A 17,143-nucleotide genomic window follows, 5' to 3' on the forward strand; every position below is an offset into this window, starting at 1 on the left:
AAAAAAAAAAAAAAAAGCTTTAGATAGTTGAGCCAACTGACAAAGTGCTATGCTCATATTTAGAACAAACTTTCAGGGGTTAGGAGTACCTTCAGCACAGTGGTAGTGAGCTTGCCCAGCATATGAGGGACCTTGGGTTCCTTCCTCACTACTGCAACAGTAAAAACTGTACCTTCCAGTAAGGAACACTCCCTTACTGAGAGCATGACAAGGACCCACTTGCTGGGGCAGTTCTGGCAGTATTTGCTAGCCTAGGAATGGGAAAGCCTGTAGTGGCACTGGGTCCATTTGTCTTTATATTTAGAGTCAGTACTGTATTGAGAAGCCCAAGAGAGTCCACATTATATATGGGCTTCCAAAATTGACCTATTTCTCACCTAATTAATTCCTCTTATTTACAGTTTATTTGATTTTAAATTTATTTGTTTATTTATTTTGAGACAGAGTCTCACTATATGGTTTTGGGTATCCTGGAACTCTATATATAGACCAGGCTGGCCTTTAACTCGCTGATATCTACCTCCCAAGTGCTAATTAAAGGTGCAGATCACCATGCCTTGTCATTTTATTTGTATATAATGTTTTAAGAATAACTCTTATGCTGCATACAATGTCACATGCTGGCAGTCCCAGCAGCTGGCAGGCCAAGACAGGAGGACTGGTATTCTCACAGCCAGCCAGAGATACATAGTGGGATTCTGCCACTAACTTCCAGCCACCTTTTCTCATGATCTAAGCCCATCTTGTTAAACCCGATATTAAAAAGTACTTGTATTTTTCAGTGGAGTGCATTTTAACTCTCAGGCCATCGCTCCTACCATTGAGCAAATTGACCAGTCTTTTGGCGCAACCCATCCTGGAGGTAAGCCAAGTCTATCTGATTCCTCTGGATAGCCCTTAGCTGTAAGCCTGTGGGTGGTGCCATCACTCCTCATTCAGGTCCCTGGATGGGTGTGTAGCACCTCAGACCCTTGTTTTCATCCTAGTAGGTCAGTTCAGAAACTAGACAAAAGCACTGCTGCCTACAGAGCTGGTTTGCACTGCAAAGCAGCTTCCAGTCAACCCTGTCGTTCTCTCTTGCTTATCCACAGTGTACAACTCTACTGAGCAGCTCTTCCACCTCAACTTCCGAGGACTGTCTTTCTCTTTTCAGTTAGACTCGTGGACGGAGGCTCCCAAGTATGAGGTCAGCACTTCTGTGTCCTTGTGGGGTTTTCCAGTGTCCATGTGGGATAAGGAAGTGGGCAGGACACCTTTCTTTGAGTTCTTTAACAGCCAAGAGATAGAATAGAGGAAGCACTCTTTCCTAGGAAGAGGGTATTTTGCACTGTGGGGGCCATTAAGGCCCTCACATTGTCAGCAGCATATCCAGCCATTTTCTAACTGCAGCATCCTAAACAGTTTGAAGAGTGCATTCTCTGGATCTTCAGTTACTTGTTGTTTTAAAGTTTCACAAGCAGAGTAGACACACACTTGTATGTAATCTCAGCATTTAGGAGACTGAGGCAGAAGGATCTTCGGTTCAAGGCCAGCCTGAATTAGTAAACCCTGTCTCAAAAGAAAGAAAAGGAAGGCAGGCAGGCAACAAAACTCAAAGATGGAAGATGCACTTGCTTTTTTCAAGTGACCGAGTTGACTCAGAGCCAAGTTCAGTCCTGTGCTTTGACCATACCAGTTCTTAATGAGGATTAGACCCTGCATCACGTGATCTACATGTCCTTAGTAAAATTCTTGCCTTGTTTGCAGCCCAATTTTGCCCATGGTCTAGCTTCTCTTCAGATACCCCATGGAGCAACTGTAAAACGAATGTACATCTATAGTGGAAACAGCCTCCAAGATACCAAGTGAGTGTGAGGAACATGAGCTTTGTACTAGGCCCATGGCCTTTCTGAAACAGGGGCCCATGCCTTGTTCATTCTGTGCCTTCTCCAGGGCTCCTGTGATGCCCCTGAGCTGTTTCCTGGGGAATGTATATGCTGAAAGTGTAGATGTTCTTCGAGATGGAACTGGACCCTCAGGGTTGCGGCTTCGCTTGCTTGCTGCAGGTAGGTTCTCCATTATATCTTATCGGTGTAAAGACTCTTCTGCTACTTGAAGTATGTGCTGAGTGCTCATTCCTGATTTGTAGACATGTTCATTGTTACATTCCTGTGTTGGAAAGGGCCCATAAAATCTCAGGGGTTTCCTTGTATAGACACTAATTCTAATTGTGAGATCTCAACCTCCCAGAAACTGGTTCAGATTTGGTCAGGAGGCGGTGGCACATGTCTTTAATTCCCATGGAGATAGGTGGACTTGGTCTACACAGCAAGTTCCAGAATAGCCAGGGCTACACAGAGAAACCCTCATTGCTATGAATTCTATCAATAACTCTTTGTTCTTAGTATGACCTGGCCAGCCCCCCAATAATCAAGACCGAGTCCCACTGATTTATTTAATCAGCTTTAGCACAATTACTGACCAATTACCCTCACCACTTTCTAGACTAGACTGGCTATTTATTTCCTAGCTGTGCTCCCCAAGTTACTTGCTGTTTGAGTGTAGCCTCAGCTGTTCTGGGCAGTCTGTCCTCAGGGTGCACTTCCCTCAGCCACGTCTACTCCATCCCATCTAATGGAGACCCCTTGGTCTTTCCTTCTTTTTCTCTTCTTCTCTCCTTCCTCTCTTTGTGATCAATAGCTGAAACCCAGCCTACCTAGTATTGGCTGTAGCCACTTTAATAAAGCCAGTCAGAAAAGATGGTGAGCAAAGTTTATACAGCATCATTTGGTGTGCATGAGAATCTGTTTGTCAGGACTGCAGCCAGATCTGGGGGGCCAGTATTTAATATTTGAATACATAGTAGCGTCAGACCAACCCCCAACAAACCCTGTCTCAAAAAAAAAAAAACCAAGTTCAGATTCAACGAACAAGTTTTAATAGAAAACAAGCAATATGGTTACTTATTTTATTAAATAACAGTTTGATGCAGCTTTAATTTAATCAAGGAGACAAAACATAGTTTTACCTTTGTTTGTGGTGCATGCCTTTGAATACTGATGGTATACCCTAAGCTGTGGCCTCAGAGGCCAGAGCAGAACATTGCATGTCCTCTCTCCTTGGAACTGCTTCAGGACAGAGGCCTGTGGCAACTTGAGCTAGGCTGTGTGGCCGGCAAGTTCTCGGTCAGCTAACAAATGCTGGATAAAGGCATGAGTATCTATTGTCTGGCTTTCTTTTTAGATAGGATTTCTCTATGCAGCACCAGCTGTTCTGGAACTAGCTCTGTTAACTAGGCTGACCTCAAACTCAGAGATCCATCTGCCTCTCTCTGTCTCCAGAGTACTTGGGATAAAAGGCATGCATCTTGTGGGTAATGGGAGTTCAAACTTAACTACCAAACCAGCATTAACTACCAGTGCTCTCTCCAGCTTCTCAGCTTGATCTCCACTAAGTGTGTTTTGGGGTTTGGTTTGGTTTGGTTTTGAGAGACACAGTCTTTTTTGTTGTTTGTTTGTTTGTTTAATTTTATGTATGTGCATCCACTGTTGCTGTCAAATCCCATTATGGATGGTCGTGTACCACCGAGTGGTTGCTGGGAATTGAACTCATGACCTGTGAAAGAGCAGACAGTGCTCTTAACCGATGAGCCATCTCTCCAGCCCCCAGAGACAGAGTCTTATAACGTAGTTGAGACTGTGCAGGAACTGGAACTCATCCTCCCATTTCCTCCTCCTGAGTAATCTCGGGTTCTAAGAGAATGCCTCCACTTGTCTTTTTAGCAAGTCTGAATAAACAGCAGCAGCACTAGAAGCCCTGCAGAGACGTTTCCAGATTGTTCCTGGGTGTGTGCAGGCTGCAGGGACCATGCCATCTTGGAGCTCAGGGTCCAACCTGGGTATATTTTCACCCACTAGGATCCTGTATCAGTTTCTGGGTGTGGTGGCTCAAGTCTGTAATTCCAGCTCTTAAAAGAGTTGGGCAAAAGGCTCACCATGACTTCGAGACTAGCTTGGACTTCATTTTAAGATCCTGCCTCAAATTAACTGCAAAGCAAGTAGCTTACAACTTCTGGATCAGCACTCCAAAATGTGGTGTGGGTGACAGCACAGCTGTGTAAAGGAATAGTACGCTTGAGCTGCTGTTTGAATCAAAGTCAGGGCTGTGCTGTCTCTCTTCTCAGGAGGATCATCCCTGAAATAGCAGGGTCTCCATCTAGAGCAGTAGTGATCGGGTGGCAGGAAGAACCAGTGAGTGTAGAGATTTCAGCCAGTGCTGCCTGCCTATGTGGTTCACTTCTAACACTTCTCACTGCTAAAACTGTTAGTGGAGGAAAAAGACTTCAGACTTCTTAGATTAACTTAACGAAGAGTGATCTCCACTGCTTCTCCTGTGTCTGTTGTATGTCTCTGAATCTGTCTGTCTCTCACAAAGGGTTTTGCTCTGTATTTTTGACCAGTACAGAAAGCATCAGATGGAATAGGATTGAGAGATATTTAACAGAATTCTGCAAGGGAAGAGACAATACTTACCCAACATGACTTAGAACAGCAGACATAGCAGAAAACAAATGTTATTAAACTATAGCCATGTAAGTCTAGCCCCTGGGAGGCTTGGATCCAAGAGTGAGTCTGGAGGACAGCCTGCCCTGCATAGAGAGACCCTTATCTCACAAAGAGTTGGTGTACTGAGAATAGAATTGAGTTAGTTGGAGAACTCACTGCCTACTTATTTCAGATTTGGGTTCTCTGGTGTTGTTCAAATATAGCAAGCTGATTGTTAGACATGATAAAGGTTTGGACAGATGTAATGCCCTGTGAAGAGAAAAGTGGTATCTTGTTAACATGACACTAGAAACGGAGGCTTTTCTCTGACTTTTGGCTACTTTTAAATTTTTGGGTAAAATATTAATTGCCCATGCTTCCCACACCCGGAATGTGGAGCTTTTACTGCTTCTGTGCCTGCTGCTTAAGCTGCAAGCACTTCTCCATGTATGGCTATATCATTGCACCAAACAGGAAACTCTTGCACAGCAGAATGCTTTTGTTTTTTGGTTTGGTTTGGTTTGGGTTTTTTTTTTTTTTTTTTTTTGGTTTTTCAAGGGTTTCTCTGTGTAGTCCTGGCTGTCCTGGAACTCACTCTGTAGACCAGGCTGGCCTCGAACTCAGAAATCCACCTGCCTCTGCCTCCCAAGTGCTGGGATTAAAGGTGTGCGCCACCACACCCGGTGCAAATGATAACACTCTTACTCCCTGGGTTGGAGATGCTGTCAGACTTCTGTAGGGTTAAGAAGTGAACCAACACATATGTCATTGTGACTCTTCTGGAAAAGTGGTCTTGAGGGTACAATTGATGTTGTCACGGTGTGGTACTACATAGCCTTTAAATCTAGCACTCTGGAGGCTGGGGCAGAAGGACCACAAGTCTGAGGCTTTTTATTCACATTTGTAATGCCCACAGCTGCCTCTGTTTATACTATATCTATGTAAATTCTAACAGTAGACCTTTCTGGGAGAAATAGGCAGTTCTACTCTCCAGAGTTTCCTCAACAACCAGCACAGTGTTGTAGCCCATGGTAGGTAATGAAGAACCACTAGGTAACCTGAGCATGTGTCACACTGCCTGTATAACCTCAGCACTGAGAGCAGAGGCACGAGGATCAGGATTTCAAGGTCATCCTTGACTCCTTTGCAAATTTGAGGCCACCTGGGGTTATGTGAGATCTTGTCTCAAAAGCAAAGGAAAAGGCTGGGCCTGGTGGCATATGCCTTTAGTTCTAGCACTTGGTGGACAGATCCCTGAGTTCAAGGCCAGCCCGGACAGATCCCTGAGTTCCAGGACAGCTAAGGCTATACAGAGAAACCCTTCTGAGGGCTGGGATCGAAGGTGTGCAACAGCAGGCCCAAAAAGAAATGCATATTAAAGATAAAAAAGAAAATAAATACTTAAGGATTGTTAAATAAGATAATCCTCTAGGATCCCTGGCACAATTTTAAAATAGTGATTTTTCAAAGTCTTGCTTAATTACCCTGTTAATCAGGTACTTACACTTTAGTAGTCTTGCCCTTTGGCTCGATCTGATCAGTCAGGAGGTAGTTGTCAGCTTTTTGGAGCCCTTTGGGTTTCAGTGCCTCCAGCTCTTACCAGAACCTTCTTTTCCCTTGTCTGCAGGTTGTGGACCTGGAGTGTTAGCAGATGCCAAAATGAGAGTATTTGAGCGTGCTGTATATTTTGGTGATTCTTGCCAAGATGTTCTTAGCATGCTTGGCTCTCCACACAAAGTCTTCTATAAATCTGAAGACAAGGTAGGGAAAGATGCTCAGAGTGTGAATAGTCTCTGTTCCCAGCACTTGAGCCCGCATAGATAAGGTCTGCTCCTGCATAGTCTGTTCTCCATGACGGAAAAGCTTCCCTCGGGCCCTCTGGTGTAATGGCACCATCTCTGTCACTTGGAGATGTGTCCACACTAGCAGATCTGGCTCCTCAGCCTCACTTATCCAACAGCTTAGTGTTACATAAGGACCACAGTGTGCAGTTTAGCTAGAGACTATTTTAAAGGGATTTTAACGTGTTATTTCCCCCGACAGATGAAAATCCACTCTCCTTCCCCTCATAAGCAAGTCCCATCCAAGTGCAACGACTACTTCTTTAACTACTTTACTCTCGGCGTGGTGAGTATGGCGCCTTAACGGGTCTCACTGCTGTTGGCATAGGCAGGGCACTGTCAGGTGCCTGTGTGACCGCGCCTCCCGGGAATCAAGAACTTTTGTCTTTTTTTGCTTGTGCCGGGTCTATTTTTCATGGGTTCTGGTATCCCACTGTAGTCAAGACTGGAGGAATGCTGCGATACTGGCTTTCCTGGTACATCTTGTCACATATGGGGACTGTGGACAGACCACATTAAACTGTTTGAGGAACTATCCGGTAGTACATAAGACACTCTTTGGAGTAACAAAAAAAGAGAGACTGGAAAGCCCGGGCACTAAGCGTGTGCCTTTGTATTTTTAGAGGACTACCCCAGACATGTTAATGCAGCTGTATATTCTGGACCTGAGTGAGGCACTAGATGGAGTTGGTGGCTGCCATCGGAGGAGACAGTCTGGCTGGTAGATAGGATGCTTGTATAAATGTGCCAGATGGAACATTTCAGGGCAAAGTTGGCATGTGCCATCGGTCATCATTGTTTTGTTTTTTAACTTTGGTTTGAGACAGGGTCTTGTTGTGTAGCCAAAGCTAGACTCAGACTTACAATCATCTCATGTCTGTGACTACAGGCATGTGTTACTATACCCAACTGGACCATGAATCCTCAAGTAGCTTTGAGCTTTCAATGTTCTGAAGTCTAAAGGCAGAAAAGTAGATTATAGAGAGGGAGAGAAAAAGGCTGCTTAACCTACATGAAAAAGGCCAAACACAAGCCAGGAATCTGTAGGGAGCTCTGTGAGGACAGACTTCTGAGGGTAGGATGGCGGGCAACAGGAAGGAATGGGACTGAGAGAGTCAGAGTTCAAGGACCAGTGAGGAAGGTGGTGACAATGGCTAGCTTAGGTTGCATTCTGTTGGTAAAGAGACAGAGCAAGAAATTACCCTCAGTGCCTAGGAAAGTTAGTAGTTACAAGAGGAAGTGATTAGCAGATGGCATGGAATTCAGGTTTCAATTCTGATAAATGGTTATGTTGAATGGCAATTCCATTACTTGTCAATTTTTATAGAAGCTGGGATCCACTTGGTTATAGTGTTTCCGTAGGTGGGTATCTGAACTTTTCCAGAGTAAACTGCCCTGAGTCTTGGTGTCTTTGAGCCGGAATCTGCATTTGGCTAAAAAAAAAAAAAAAAATGCTAGGTCCCATTGGAAAAATAAGATTTCCCTTCCTTGGCTGTTCAAGTTGCCAAGCAGTGGAACTAGAACCCCAGTTCCTGCCAGGCCCCCTCCACCAAAGATGCCTGGTTCAGGCCTCTAAATATGTGAAGGAAGTTCCTAGTGTTCTCATGATTGAATGCTCCAAGTTGGAATTCTCTTGGAAAGGCCCCTGACCTGCCTTGCTGACTTTTCATACTTGAACATCTTGTTTCCTTTGTCAGGACATCCTGTTTGATGCAAATACACACAAAGTGAAGAAGTTTGTCCTGCATACCAATTACCCTGGGCATTATAATTTTAACATGTGAGTATACCTTAGGTGAGCAAGAGGAACAGAACTTGTGGCTGAATGTGGTGCTGGCCGTTGAACCCAGTGCCTCAAGTGGGCTGTCGGCACTCAAGGCACTCACGGCTTCTACCTGACACTTCTGGCTTGTGGGAAATAAATGGATGCTAAGTGCCTTCTGTGCCCCTTCCCAGTACATCTGTGTGTACTGTTTGCAAATAGAACATACAGTCAGAAACTGTTAGCATTTATAGGCAGGGTCCTCTGGTCTGGTGCGTGCTGTGTAACCTAGGCTGGCCTCAAACTCAAAACAATCCTCATCTCTCAGCCTCCTCCTTCTGGGATTACAAGTATGAGTCTCTGTGTCCGACCAGAAGCTTTTATCGCTTATAGCTATAGTTAGTAGTCTTTTTAGACCTGAAAGCCATGTACTTTTCTGTTGGGCTTCAGTGTCTGAGTTGGGCCTTTCCCCCAATGAATGTTGTCAAAGATCCTGAGCCAGGACTTTGGGCAGGTAACATAGGGTTCTGCCTTTCTGGGATGCTGAGTAGAGATGTAAGAGTGGTTAGGCCTCCCGAGAAACAGGTTTTATCTTTGTCTATCTTCTTTCTAGTTACCACCGCTGTGAGTTCAAGATCCCACTAGCCATAAAGAAAGGTGAGTTGAGAGTCCCCTCAGGTTAAAGGAACATGCAGTTACCTGCCTGTATGAAGAAAGTAAAAGGAGGCTGTAGAGATGACTCAGCGGTTAAGAGAGCCGACTGCTCTTCTGAAGGTCATGAGTTCAAATCCAAGCAACCACATGGTGGCTCACAACCATCCGTAATGAGAACTGATGCTCTCTTCTGGGGTGTCTGAAGACAGCTACAGTGTACTTACATATAATAAATAAATAAATAAGTCAGGAAGGGAGGGAGGGAGGGCTGGTGAGATGGCTCAGCGGTTAAGAGCACTGACTGTTCCGAAGGTCCTGAGTTCAAATCCCAGAAACCACATGATGGCTCACAACCATCCTTAATGAGATTTGACTCCCTCTTCTGGGGTGTCTGAAGACAGCTACAGTGTACTTACATATAATAATAAGAAAGGAAGGAAGGAAGAAAAAGAAAGAAAGGAAGAAAGAGGAGAAGCCAGCCAAGTGTAGTGCTTGGGCTGGCAGTGTCCTTGCTCACTGTCTTCTCCATAGAGCCTTATCTCCTCTGGGATGATCCTTTGTTCTCCTGTGACTGGCACTATTGGCTAGTGGACAGAGGAGTTTCCTGTCTGTTGATTATCACCCAGTGTGCCTTACACATCCTTTGTGCCCATGGCCAACTAGTGTAGCTCACACCAAGACTGGCCTCCCGTTGCCTTTCTACGTTCTTCCAAACAACCTGCCTTTGCTCCCTGTGTACTCCAGCCATAGCACAAAGCATGGCTAGTCTGGATTCTGCCTGTGGCTGGACCTACAGGCCAGCTCAACCCAGCCTGCACCATCTTCTCTTTCCAGAAAATGCAGGTGGTCAGACTGAAATATGCACAACCTACAGCAAGGTAAGCTCTTATCTTCCTGTCTGGTAGTCTAAGAAGGAGGTGTGCATGTCTAGGGCCATGTTCTCTGGGCAGTGCATTAATCAGCTGTGTCTGGGTCCTTGCTGACCCCCGCTGCCCCTATCCCTTTTGCAGTGGGACAGCATCCAGGAGCTTCTGGGCCATCCTGTGGAGAAGCCTGTTGTCTTGCACAGGTAAGTGGGAGGTTGCTGCATCTGCTCAGTGGCTAATGTACAAGCTACATACGTTTCTGGACTAGCGATACAGCTCAGTATAGTATATTTGCCTAGCATGTGCCAGCCCTGGGCTAGATTCCAGCTCCAGGTGGTGTTGCTAAAATATACTCCGTAACGTGTCATGCATGTTAGGATTAGATGAGCTGTTCTTCATGTTTACTGTGAAAGGTTGCCTTGGTACATCTCCCTGTCCTCTGCCTATCTCTAGGGTTCCTCTCACGTGACCCTTATTCAGAATAAGCAGTTGTCTGACTCCCTGTCTTCAGCTTTCCTTTCCCATCAGATCTGCCACCTGCTATAAGATCTAACCTTTTGCTGCCATGATGACGCTCCCTCTCACTCGAAGGGACTTCCTGACATTTCCATCCCATTCAGTTCTGTAGTAACTGTCCTAGTTTGACCTCTGTTGCTGTGGGGAGAAAGGATTTATTTGGTTTGCCCAGTCTGATTAAAATCTATCGTTGGGGCAGGAACCATGGAGGAAAGCCACGTACTGGCTGACTTTCCCTGGTGTGCTCAGCTTTCTTCAGGAATGGTTAAAGAGGATCTCTTTCTATGTAAGCCTGGCTGGCCTTGAACTCAGAGATCCACCTGCTCCTGCCCTCTGGGTGTGATTAAAGACCCTCACTGCCATGCTCAGCTACAGCTTGCTCTCTTACACAGCTCAGCACCCCCTGCCCAAGAGTAGCACCATACATAGTGGGCTGGGCTCTCCTACATCAGTCACTAAAAATACCCCACAGACATACCATCATGCCAGTCTGATGAAGCAATTCCTCAACAAGGGTATCCTCTTCCCAGGTGAATCCAGTTCATGTTGAGAAAAACTAACCTGCACAGCAGCTTATTTTGATCTTTGACTCAAGAGTTTAAAGAAGCCACGTCTTACCACTTGACCTTGAGGGCCTCTGTATTCCACAGACTCACTTGGTCATGAGAGCCCACTGGCCTGTGACCCACATCCCAGAAGGAACCGGACCTTCTGCTGCTTGACCTTTGTTTCTCTAATTCTGGATTCTCTGGCTTCAGGTCCTCGTCCCCAAATAACACCAATCCATTTGGCTCCACATTCTGCTTTGGTCTTCAGCGGATGATCTTTGAGGTGAGTCCTAGAGGCCAAATAAGCTGCTGAGGGCTTTGTCATTGTAGCAAGGCCAAGCAAGTGATTGAGGAGAATTGTAGGTGGGTTAACATAACAGCCATGCTGGACAGATGAATCTTTTCTCATCTCTGCTGTCTGAAGCTCAGACATGATGATTAGGGAACCAGAGAGGTGTAGCTCAGCAGGTAAAGGTGCTCACTGCCAGGCCTAAGGACCTGAGTTCAATTCCTGGTACCCACATGGTAAGAGAACAGTGTCCTGAAAGTTGTTCTCTGACCTCTACATGTACACTGTGGGAAGTGCATGCCCCTTGCCACAGGCTAAATTAATAATGTCAAAAAAGAAAAAAAAAATAGGCTGGGGCAATCTGGGGTCACCAAACCTGAAGAAGTATTATCCAACAGGATGAGCCTATCAATGATGCCTTATTTATCAGTAAGCAGTGCAGCAGGGAGCGGGCACCTCATGGCAAGTGTGGCCACACTTGGGTGTGCTGATCCTTGAGCCCCACGTGGATGAGAGGCCTTGGGCACCCCACTGGTTTGAAAGAAGCCTTGGGAGCCCCCACCCCACCCCCATAATCTGGATGCCATACTTCAGCAGGCTTTCGCAGTTGTAGAGACTAGATATGATACTCGGGTTTATAAAAGCCATGTGTCCTGTGAAGAACAGGCAGTCCTTGAGCAGAAGTAAACCCCACTGACAGAAAGTTGGTGATTGAGGAAATGCAGGGCCCGGGCCTGTGTGAAGTGCGCTGTGTGTGCACCCTCTAGCCCACCCAGTCCTTCCCTTGTGACCTGCTGTTCTCTTCTTACACCAGGTCATGCAGAACAACCACATTGCCTCAGTGACCCTGTATGGCCCCCCTAGGCCTGGTGCCCACCTGAGAACAGCAGAGCTGCCCTAAGGACATCACTGTTTTCCCTGTCCATGGAACTGTGCATCACATCCAGCTCAGTGGGTCTCTGTGCCACCCTGTGTGTTTGCTTGGGCACCTTGGCAGTGTTGAACGGCCCTAGGACTCAGAAGGGTTTGGAAGTAGGATTTGGGCTGAGTCCTCTGCCTTGGGACGGAGGACCCAGATACTCTGTCCTAAGCCTGCTGTTGCCAGGAGAGAACACAGTGTGCAAAAAAAGCACAAACTTAGAGCCATGATGAGGGCTCTCTTAACTAACGTGTAATAAAGGGCACGGCAGCCCCTGCCCTGCTCGCATAGGGAAGACAGGACTCTTTCTCTAGCTAAGAAAATATTCCCAGGATGAGAACAGGGTCCTGCTTTTGGCCCAACATTGCCACGTGGCCCCTAAGGTGAGCAGAGCAGGTAGCGTGTCGGTAGTACTTGGTTGCAATATTTGCACTCCATCCACTTTAGTGACTTGATGAGCTGGCTGTGGCTGGTGTGGCCCACTGCCTTTCCCTGCTTCTCCTGTGAGTGCTCCTTGCCGTGCCCAGGTGGCATACCTAAGTGGTTGAAATCATTTCCTACCAGGTATGTACCAGGCCTGGTTCCCACTGCTGCTCTGGGAGCCAGCCTTTAAGGTCACCTGTGTCTCTTGGTCCAACCTGGCTGACAGGGCTGCATGTCTCCATCTTGTTTGCCTCTTTTATTTAATGCCAAAGTGTTAGCCAAAGACACCTTCCTCCTTTTGTTACATTACAGCATTCTGTTATGCACTGTGGGCCAGCTCCTTGCCCTAGTTCTGGGCACTGGCCTGGCCTGGCCTGGCTACTTGGTTTAAGGCCTAGAGGCTCAAGGAACACTAGGCTGCTTGGTTTCTTACATGGGTCTTGCTAATGGGAAGTAGCATATATGTGCTTTAAAATAGTAATCCTTTTGAAAAGAATTGAGAAGAGAAACATATAATTTTATCCCATTTTTAATATTTTGGTCTAGCAACTTGTGATACATAGATGACAATTTTGTGAGTTTTTCAAATGTGTGTACAGATTTTTGTAAATAATGACTTTTGTAATTAACTCATGTACAGCCTCATCTTGTATAGTTCATGATGAATGTGCAGGGGACCTGCCCCAGCTGTCTGTATGGTTCCTGGGCCTACAGCCAGGCCTGTGTGGCACTCCCATGACTGATTTGACAGGTGTCTTCCCATTTGGACCTTGCCTCAGTGACCAGAGACCCTGCACATCCCACTGTCAGGGTAGCCAGGACTCTTCCCATCCTTGTCCCCCTTCCAATAAAGCACCTATGCCCACAGTGACAGCGTGCCATGTGCTGCCACTGGGGTGTTTGTACTAAAATGTGAGCTATTGATTTCCTTGAAGCTGGAGTTGAAGAATATGGGCAATCTTATAGTGGAGGAATCTTGGGATTCCTTTCGGGAAGGGGATGGATCACCCTACAGAAGTACACTGGCATAGTTGTGTGTGTGAATATAGTGGGCAAGACTGTGACACATGATGGCCCCACCCCACATGCTACAGGCAAACCTGGACCTGAAGGGCTTAGTTAGTTCTAACACCAGACCTCAAAGGGAAGAGATAAGATATGGCCACTGGGAATCCAATGAGAGAAGAAAGGAAGCTAGTAACTATACGAAAATGCCTGCCAGGTCCACGAGGGCTGAGGCCTGGCCATGGGTATATCCACTTGTGTTTGTATCATTCCAGCCCTAGCTCTCTCAGTGAGTGATCTGGAGAAAAGCCATGTACACTATAAACCCACATGGAAAACCCCTTTGGGTTCTTTCATGTTCTGTCCTGCAGCTGAGTAAGAGAAGTTTGATAGCGTGAGAGATAACTAAGAATTCCATTGGAAGGGACCTGTTGCCACAGGCTGTGGATGTGCACAGACTGGGCCCTGAGGCCCATGCAACAAGCGCCACATAAGCCAGATGTCAGCTGCAGACAGCCCATGTACTACCACCAGTTCTCGGTAGAAACAGGGGTCGAAGGTTCGAAGATGAGGTGCAGCTGAAGGCTGGGAGATGCCAAAGGTGCGAAACGCTGGATGAGGCTCAGGTGTGAGCCGCAAGCGCTGCAAACACATGCCTAGAAAGACATCGTCTATGGGAAAGAGCTCAACTTGTGAGCAAGCATCAGCTAGGCGTCGGAGCGTGGCTCCCGAAAGAACAAAGCCGCCACCACCTGCGTAGGCAGGGTAAACGGGCAGTCCATACACAGCCTGGGGAATGAAGTACTTGCTGGCTCTAGCTCGGATTGGCCTTGCCTGCACAATCACATCACCCGCAAGAAGGTCCTGTGCCGGATCCCGGAGTTCCAGAAACTGCAGCAGGTTCCTCACGTGCACGAACACATCTGCATCGCCCTTAAAAACAAAGTGTACATCTGGACAGAATGCTGAGGCCCAAGATAGAAAGTGAATCTCCTTCAGCGTTAGATTGAAAAAGGTGTCTTCGAAAGCCCAGAGCAGAATGTCTGCATAAGCTCGGCTCTCGGCCTCCAGCAGGGCGCGCCAGTGCGAACGCGTGCCTGCCCCGTCGGAGCCCGCCCCCTTGGGCACGCCCAACAAGAACACTCGGCGCACGAGTGCCCCCTGCACGCGACCCTCAGCTCCCCAAGTCTGGCGAACGGCTTCCCGCCGCTCAAAGTCGGCAGCCACAGACTTGACAGCGATGAGCAGGTCCGGCGAGCCGCCGGATGCGCCGTCGCTGCGGCATTTGCGACGCTGGTTAATGAGCAGCGGGAAGCGCCGTTGGTCCTTGGCGCGCAGATACCCGCCGAAGTCAAAGGGGTCCGTAGGTGTGGGCGGCACCGGAGTGTCCCCCTCGTAGGCCAGCGGGGCTGCGCGGGCGGTGTTGGGGAGCTCCCGTGCTCGGAGGCCAGGAGTGGGCCGCGGGATCTGGGGTCCTCGCGCTGGTGGTCTGGTCGTGGGGGATGCCCCGTCGCGCTGCGCGTAGAGCAGGAGTCCGAGGGCGGCGCTGAGCAGCAGCGTAAGCCACGCGTCTCGGCAAAGGCGCGGCCTCCTCCTCATGACCAGCCCCGCCCTTCACAGGGTCCTCTATCCTTCCTTCATCCACTCGGTCGACCTCCGTCCCTGTCCCTGCCCCCACCGCAGCAGCCTAAGGGACAAAAAGTTAAGCTTCTAACCTCAGCTCCAGCCCAGAAAGGATCCCAAAGTCTGGGCAGGGAGACGCAGGCCTCTCCCCTACCGCCCCCCACCCCCAGCACCCAGTGCATCAAAGCTGGGTCCCTTCTACCTTTCCCCCTCCCCGCCTCTGACCTTGGTCCTTAGGACCCCAGCACTCACGCTTGACCGCGGGGGAGGGGTAACAACCCCCGAAACTGTCAGTTCAGGGTCCCAAGGGCAGCCATGACCCCGGCTTGAGCCAAATGCAGCGTTGGCAGGAAGGGGGCTGAGGCCGTGCCACGTGATCCTACAGCTGTGTACGCCCCGACATCTGGAGCTCAGCTCCGCCTTGGTGCAGGGAGTGCCATCTCTGACTATGGCCTGGTCCCTGAGAGGGCTTCTCACAGGGAGACTCTTGCTGAGAAAGCCTAGTCTTTTTGATAGGACGCTGGAACTCCGAGTTTAGTCTAAGCTTAAGAAGTAGACAGCTGATAGGCCCCAAACCCCTAAGCCTGAATGCTTTAACTTTCAGCTCTTCTGGCCGCCATACCGGGCCATCTTTCAGAAAATCTCTTTCAGCAGCCCTGATTCACCAAGCAGAAGCCACGAATTGCCCCAATAATATAAAGCTGCTTTCTTACTCAGAACTCTGCCCTGCTTGCCACCAGTAAACACAAGCATACACACCCAAACGATCAAGACAGCAAGTTCTGTTCCTGCAGACTTGCCAGCAGCTCTACCCAAAGAGGACCAATACTTAGTGAGCTAAGTGACTTGCCCCAGGATGACACAGCCAGAACACACTGCCCCCAGGAATCTTCCACCCAGCGCTCCTTTGTTCTCTTCATCCACTGGATACAGGAAATGGAACCACTTCTGCCTACAGTAATTTCCTAGACAAGCACTTCATTCCTGTCACTCCATGCCCGTTCCTGCTCCCCAACATAGCATCCTTGAGGTAGAACTGACCATGCTGTTGCCTGAGCAGTACAGTTTGGGCTGTCAGGGATTGGTGTTTTCGGGAGGCTTCTAAAAGAGCCTATTGAGCCCAGTTAGGCTGTTTTCTAGATCCCCTGGTTTTCCTACCTCTTTGAGCTGCTTTGTCATCCAGGCTAAACCACCCACTCTTACCCACCCACTCGTCTTTTAGGGTTCTGAGGACAGGCTGTGTTATGTACCCTGCATAGCCTCAAGATAATGACCTCCAAAGTGTTGGGATTACAAGCCTGCACTAGTATTCCAGCTCCATTCTTGATTGGTTTCCTCAATTGGGGAACTATAGAGAACTCTAAAGGTGTCTCACTGGCCTTGTTATAAAATCCCAACACTGGAAGGCAGGGGATGTGACTCAGTTGCAGATGTAGCATGTGAGAGTTTAAGCTGGAGCGTTCTATAAACTGGGCATGGTGGTACACGCCTATAACCCCAGCACTCAGGAGGGTCAGAAGTTCAGGGTCATCCCTGGTTTCACAGGGAACTTGATACCAATCTGAGCTACGTGAGACATTGTCTCGTAATAGGGGCAGGGTCAAACTCTGGAGTCTCTAAACAGCCATGGAAGGAGGAACTTTAGGGGGAGTGCACTTAGGTGTGCACTTATGCACACACAGATGTGCAGGTGTGGTGTATGGGATCAGGAGGTGGAGCAGTGAGTTAGGATCTGAACTCCTTGGTCTCTATGCTGCTCTGGACTTTCCATCCAGTAACTGTGTGGCAGTAAGGGGCATTTTATGTACACATCCCTTGTTCTTTTTTCATTTCTAAATCCTTTTTTTAAATTTATTTATTTGTTTATTTATTTATTTATTATATGTAAGTACACTGTAACTGTCTTCAGACACACCAGAAGAGGGCATCAGATCTCATTAGAGGTGGTTGTGAGCCACCATGTGGGATTTGAACTTCAGACCTTCAGAAGAGCAGTCGAGTGCTCTTACCCACTGAGCCATCTCACCAGCCCTCTAAATCCTTTTTTTTTTTTTTAAGATTTATTTATTTATTATACATAAGCACACTGTAGCTGTCTTCAGACACTCCAGAAGAGGGCGCCAGATCTCGTTACGGATGGTTGTGAGCCACCATGTGGTTGCTGGGATTTGAAC

General features: G+C 47.8%; 2 protein-coding genes across 4 annotated transcripts in view; one reads left to right on the forward strand and one right to left on the reverse strand.

The window, feature by feature from the left end:
* C8H16orf70 (chromosome 8 C16orf70 homolog) overlaps window positions 1–13,252 on the forward strand; it is a 26,278-nt gene extending 13,026 nt beyond the window's left edge. Inside the window, exons 5-16 of one of the 2 annotated variants that reach the window (XM_029480632.1) lie at window positions 783–862; window positions 1,092–1,186; window positions 1,747–1,844; window positions 1,933–2,045; window positions 6,151–6,284; window positions 6,567–6,650; window positions 8,062–8,144; window positions 8,740–8,783; window positions 9,525–9,658; window positions 9,791–9,849; window positions 10,921–10,993; window positions 11,814–13,252. In XM_029480632.1, the coding sequence (XP_029336492.1) occupies window positions 783–862; window positions 1,092–1,186; window positions 1,747–1,844; window positions 1,933–2,045; window positions 6,151–6,284; window positions 6,567–6,650; window positions 8,062–8,144; window positions 8,740–8,783; window positions 9,525–9,658; window positions 9,791–9,849; window positions 10,921–10,993; window positions 11,814–11,900 (1,084 nt within the window). In that variant the 3' untranslated portion in view covers window positions 11,901–13,252. The remainder of the gene's footprint in view (window positions 1–782; window positions 863–1,091; window positions 1,187–1,746; window positions 1,845–1,932; window positions 2,046–6,150; window positions 6,285–6,566; window positions 6,651–8,061; window positions 8,145–8,739; window positions 8,784–9,524; window positions 9,659–9,790; window positions 9,850–10,920; window positions 10,994–11,813) is intronic. The other variant, XM_021170375.2, reaches the window with a different exon arrangement.
* Window positions 12,855–15,344, reverse strand: B3gnt9 (UDP-GlcNAc:betaGal beta-1,3-N-acetylglucosaminyltransferase 9). 2 transcript variants are annotated; one of them, XM_021170378.1, is made up of 2 exons: window positions 15,222–15,344; window positions 12,855–15,033 (listed from the first exon to the last, which is right to left on the reverse strand). In XM_021170378.1, exon 2 carries the CDS (start codon window positions 14,943–14,945, stop codon window positions 13,752–13,754), a length of 1,194 nt encoding a protein of 397 aa, XP_021026037.1. In that variant the 5' UTR covers window positions 14,946–15,033; window positions 15,222–15,344; the 3' UTR covers window positions 12,855–13,751. The 2 variants fall into 2 exon arrangements, with proteins under 2 accessions (XP_021026037.1, XP_029336493.1); XM_029480633.1 differs by having other exon boundaries at window positions 15,195–15,338.
* Window positions 15,345–17,143: the final 1,799 nt, after the last annotated feature.

Source organism: Mus caroli, chromosome 8, assembly GCF_900094665.2.
Source record: "Mus caroli chromosome 8, CAROLI_EIJ_v1.1, whole genome shotgun sequence".
Lineage (NCBI taxonomy): Eukaryota > Metazoa > Chordata > Mammalia > Rodentia > Muridae > Mus > Mus caroli.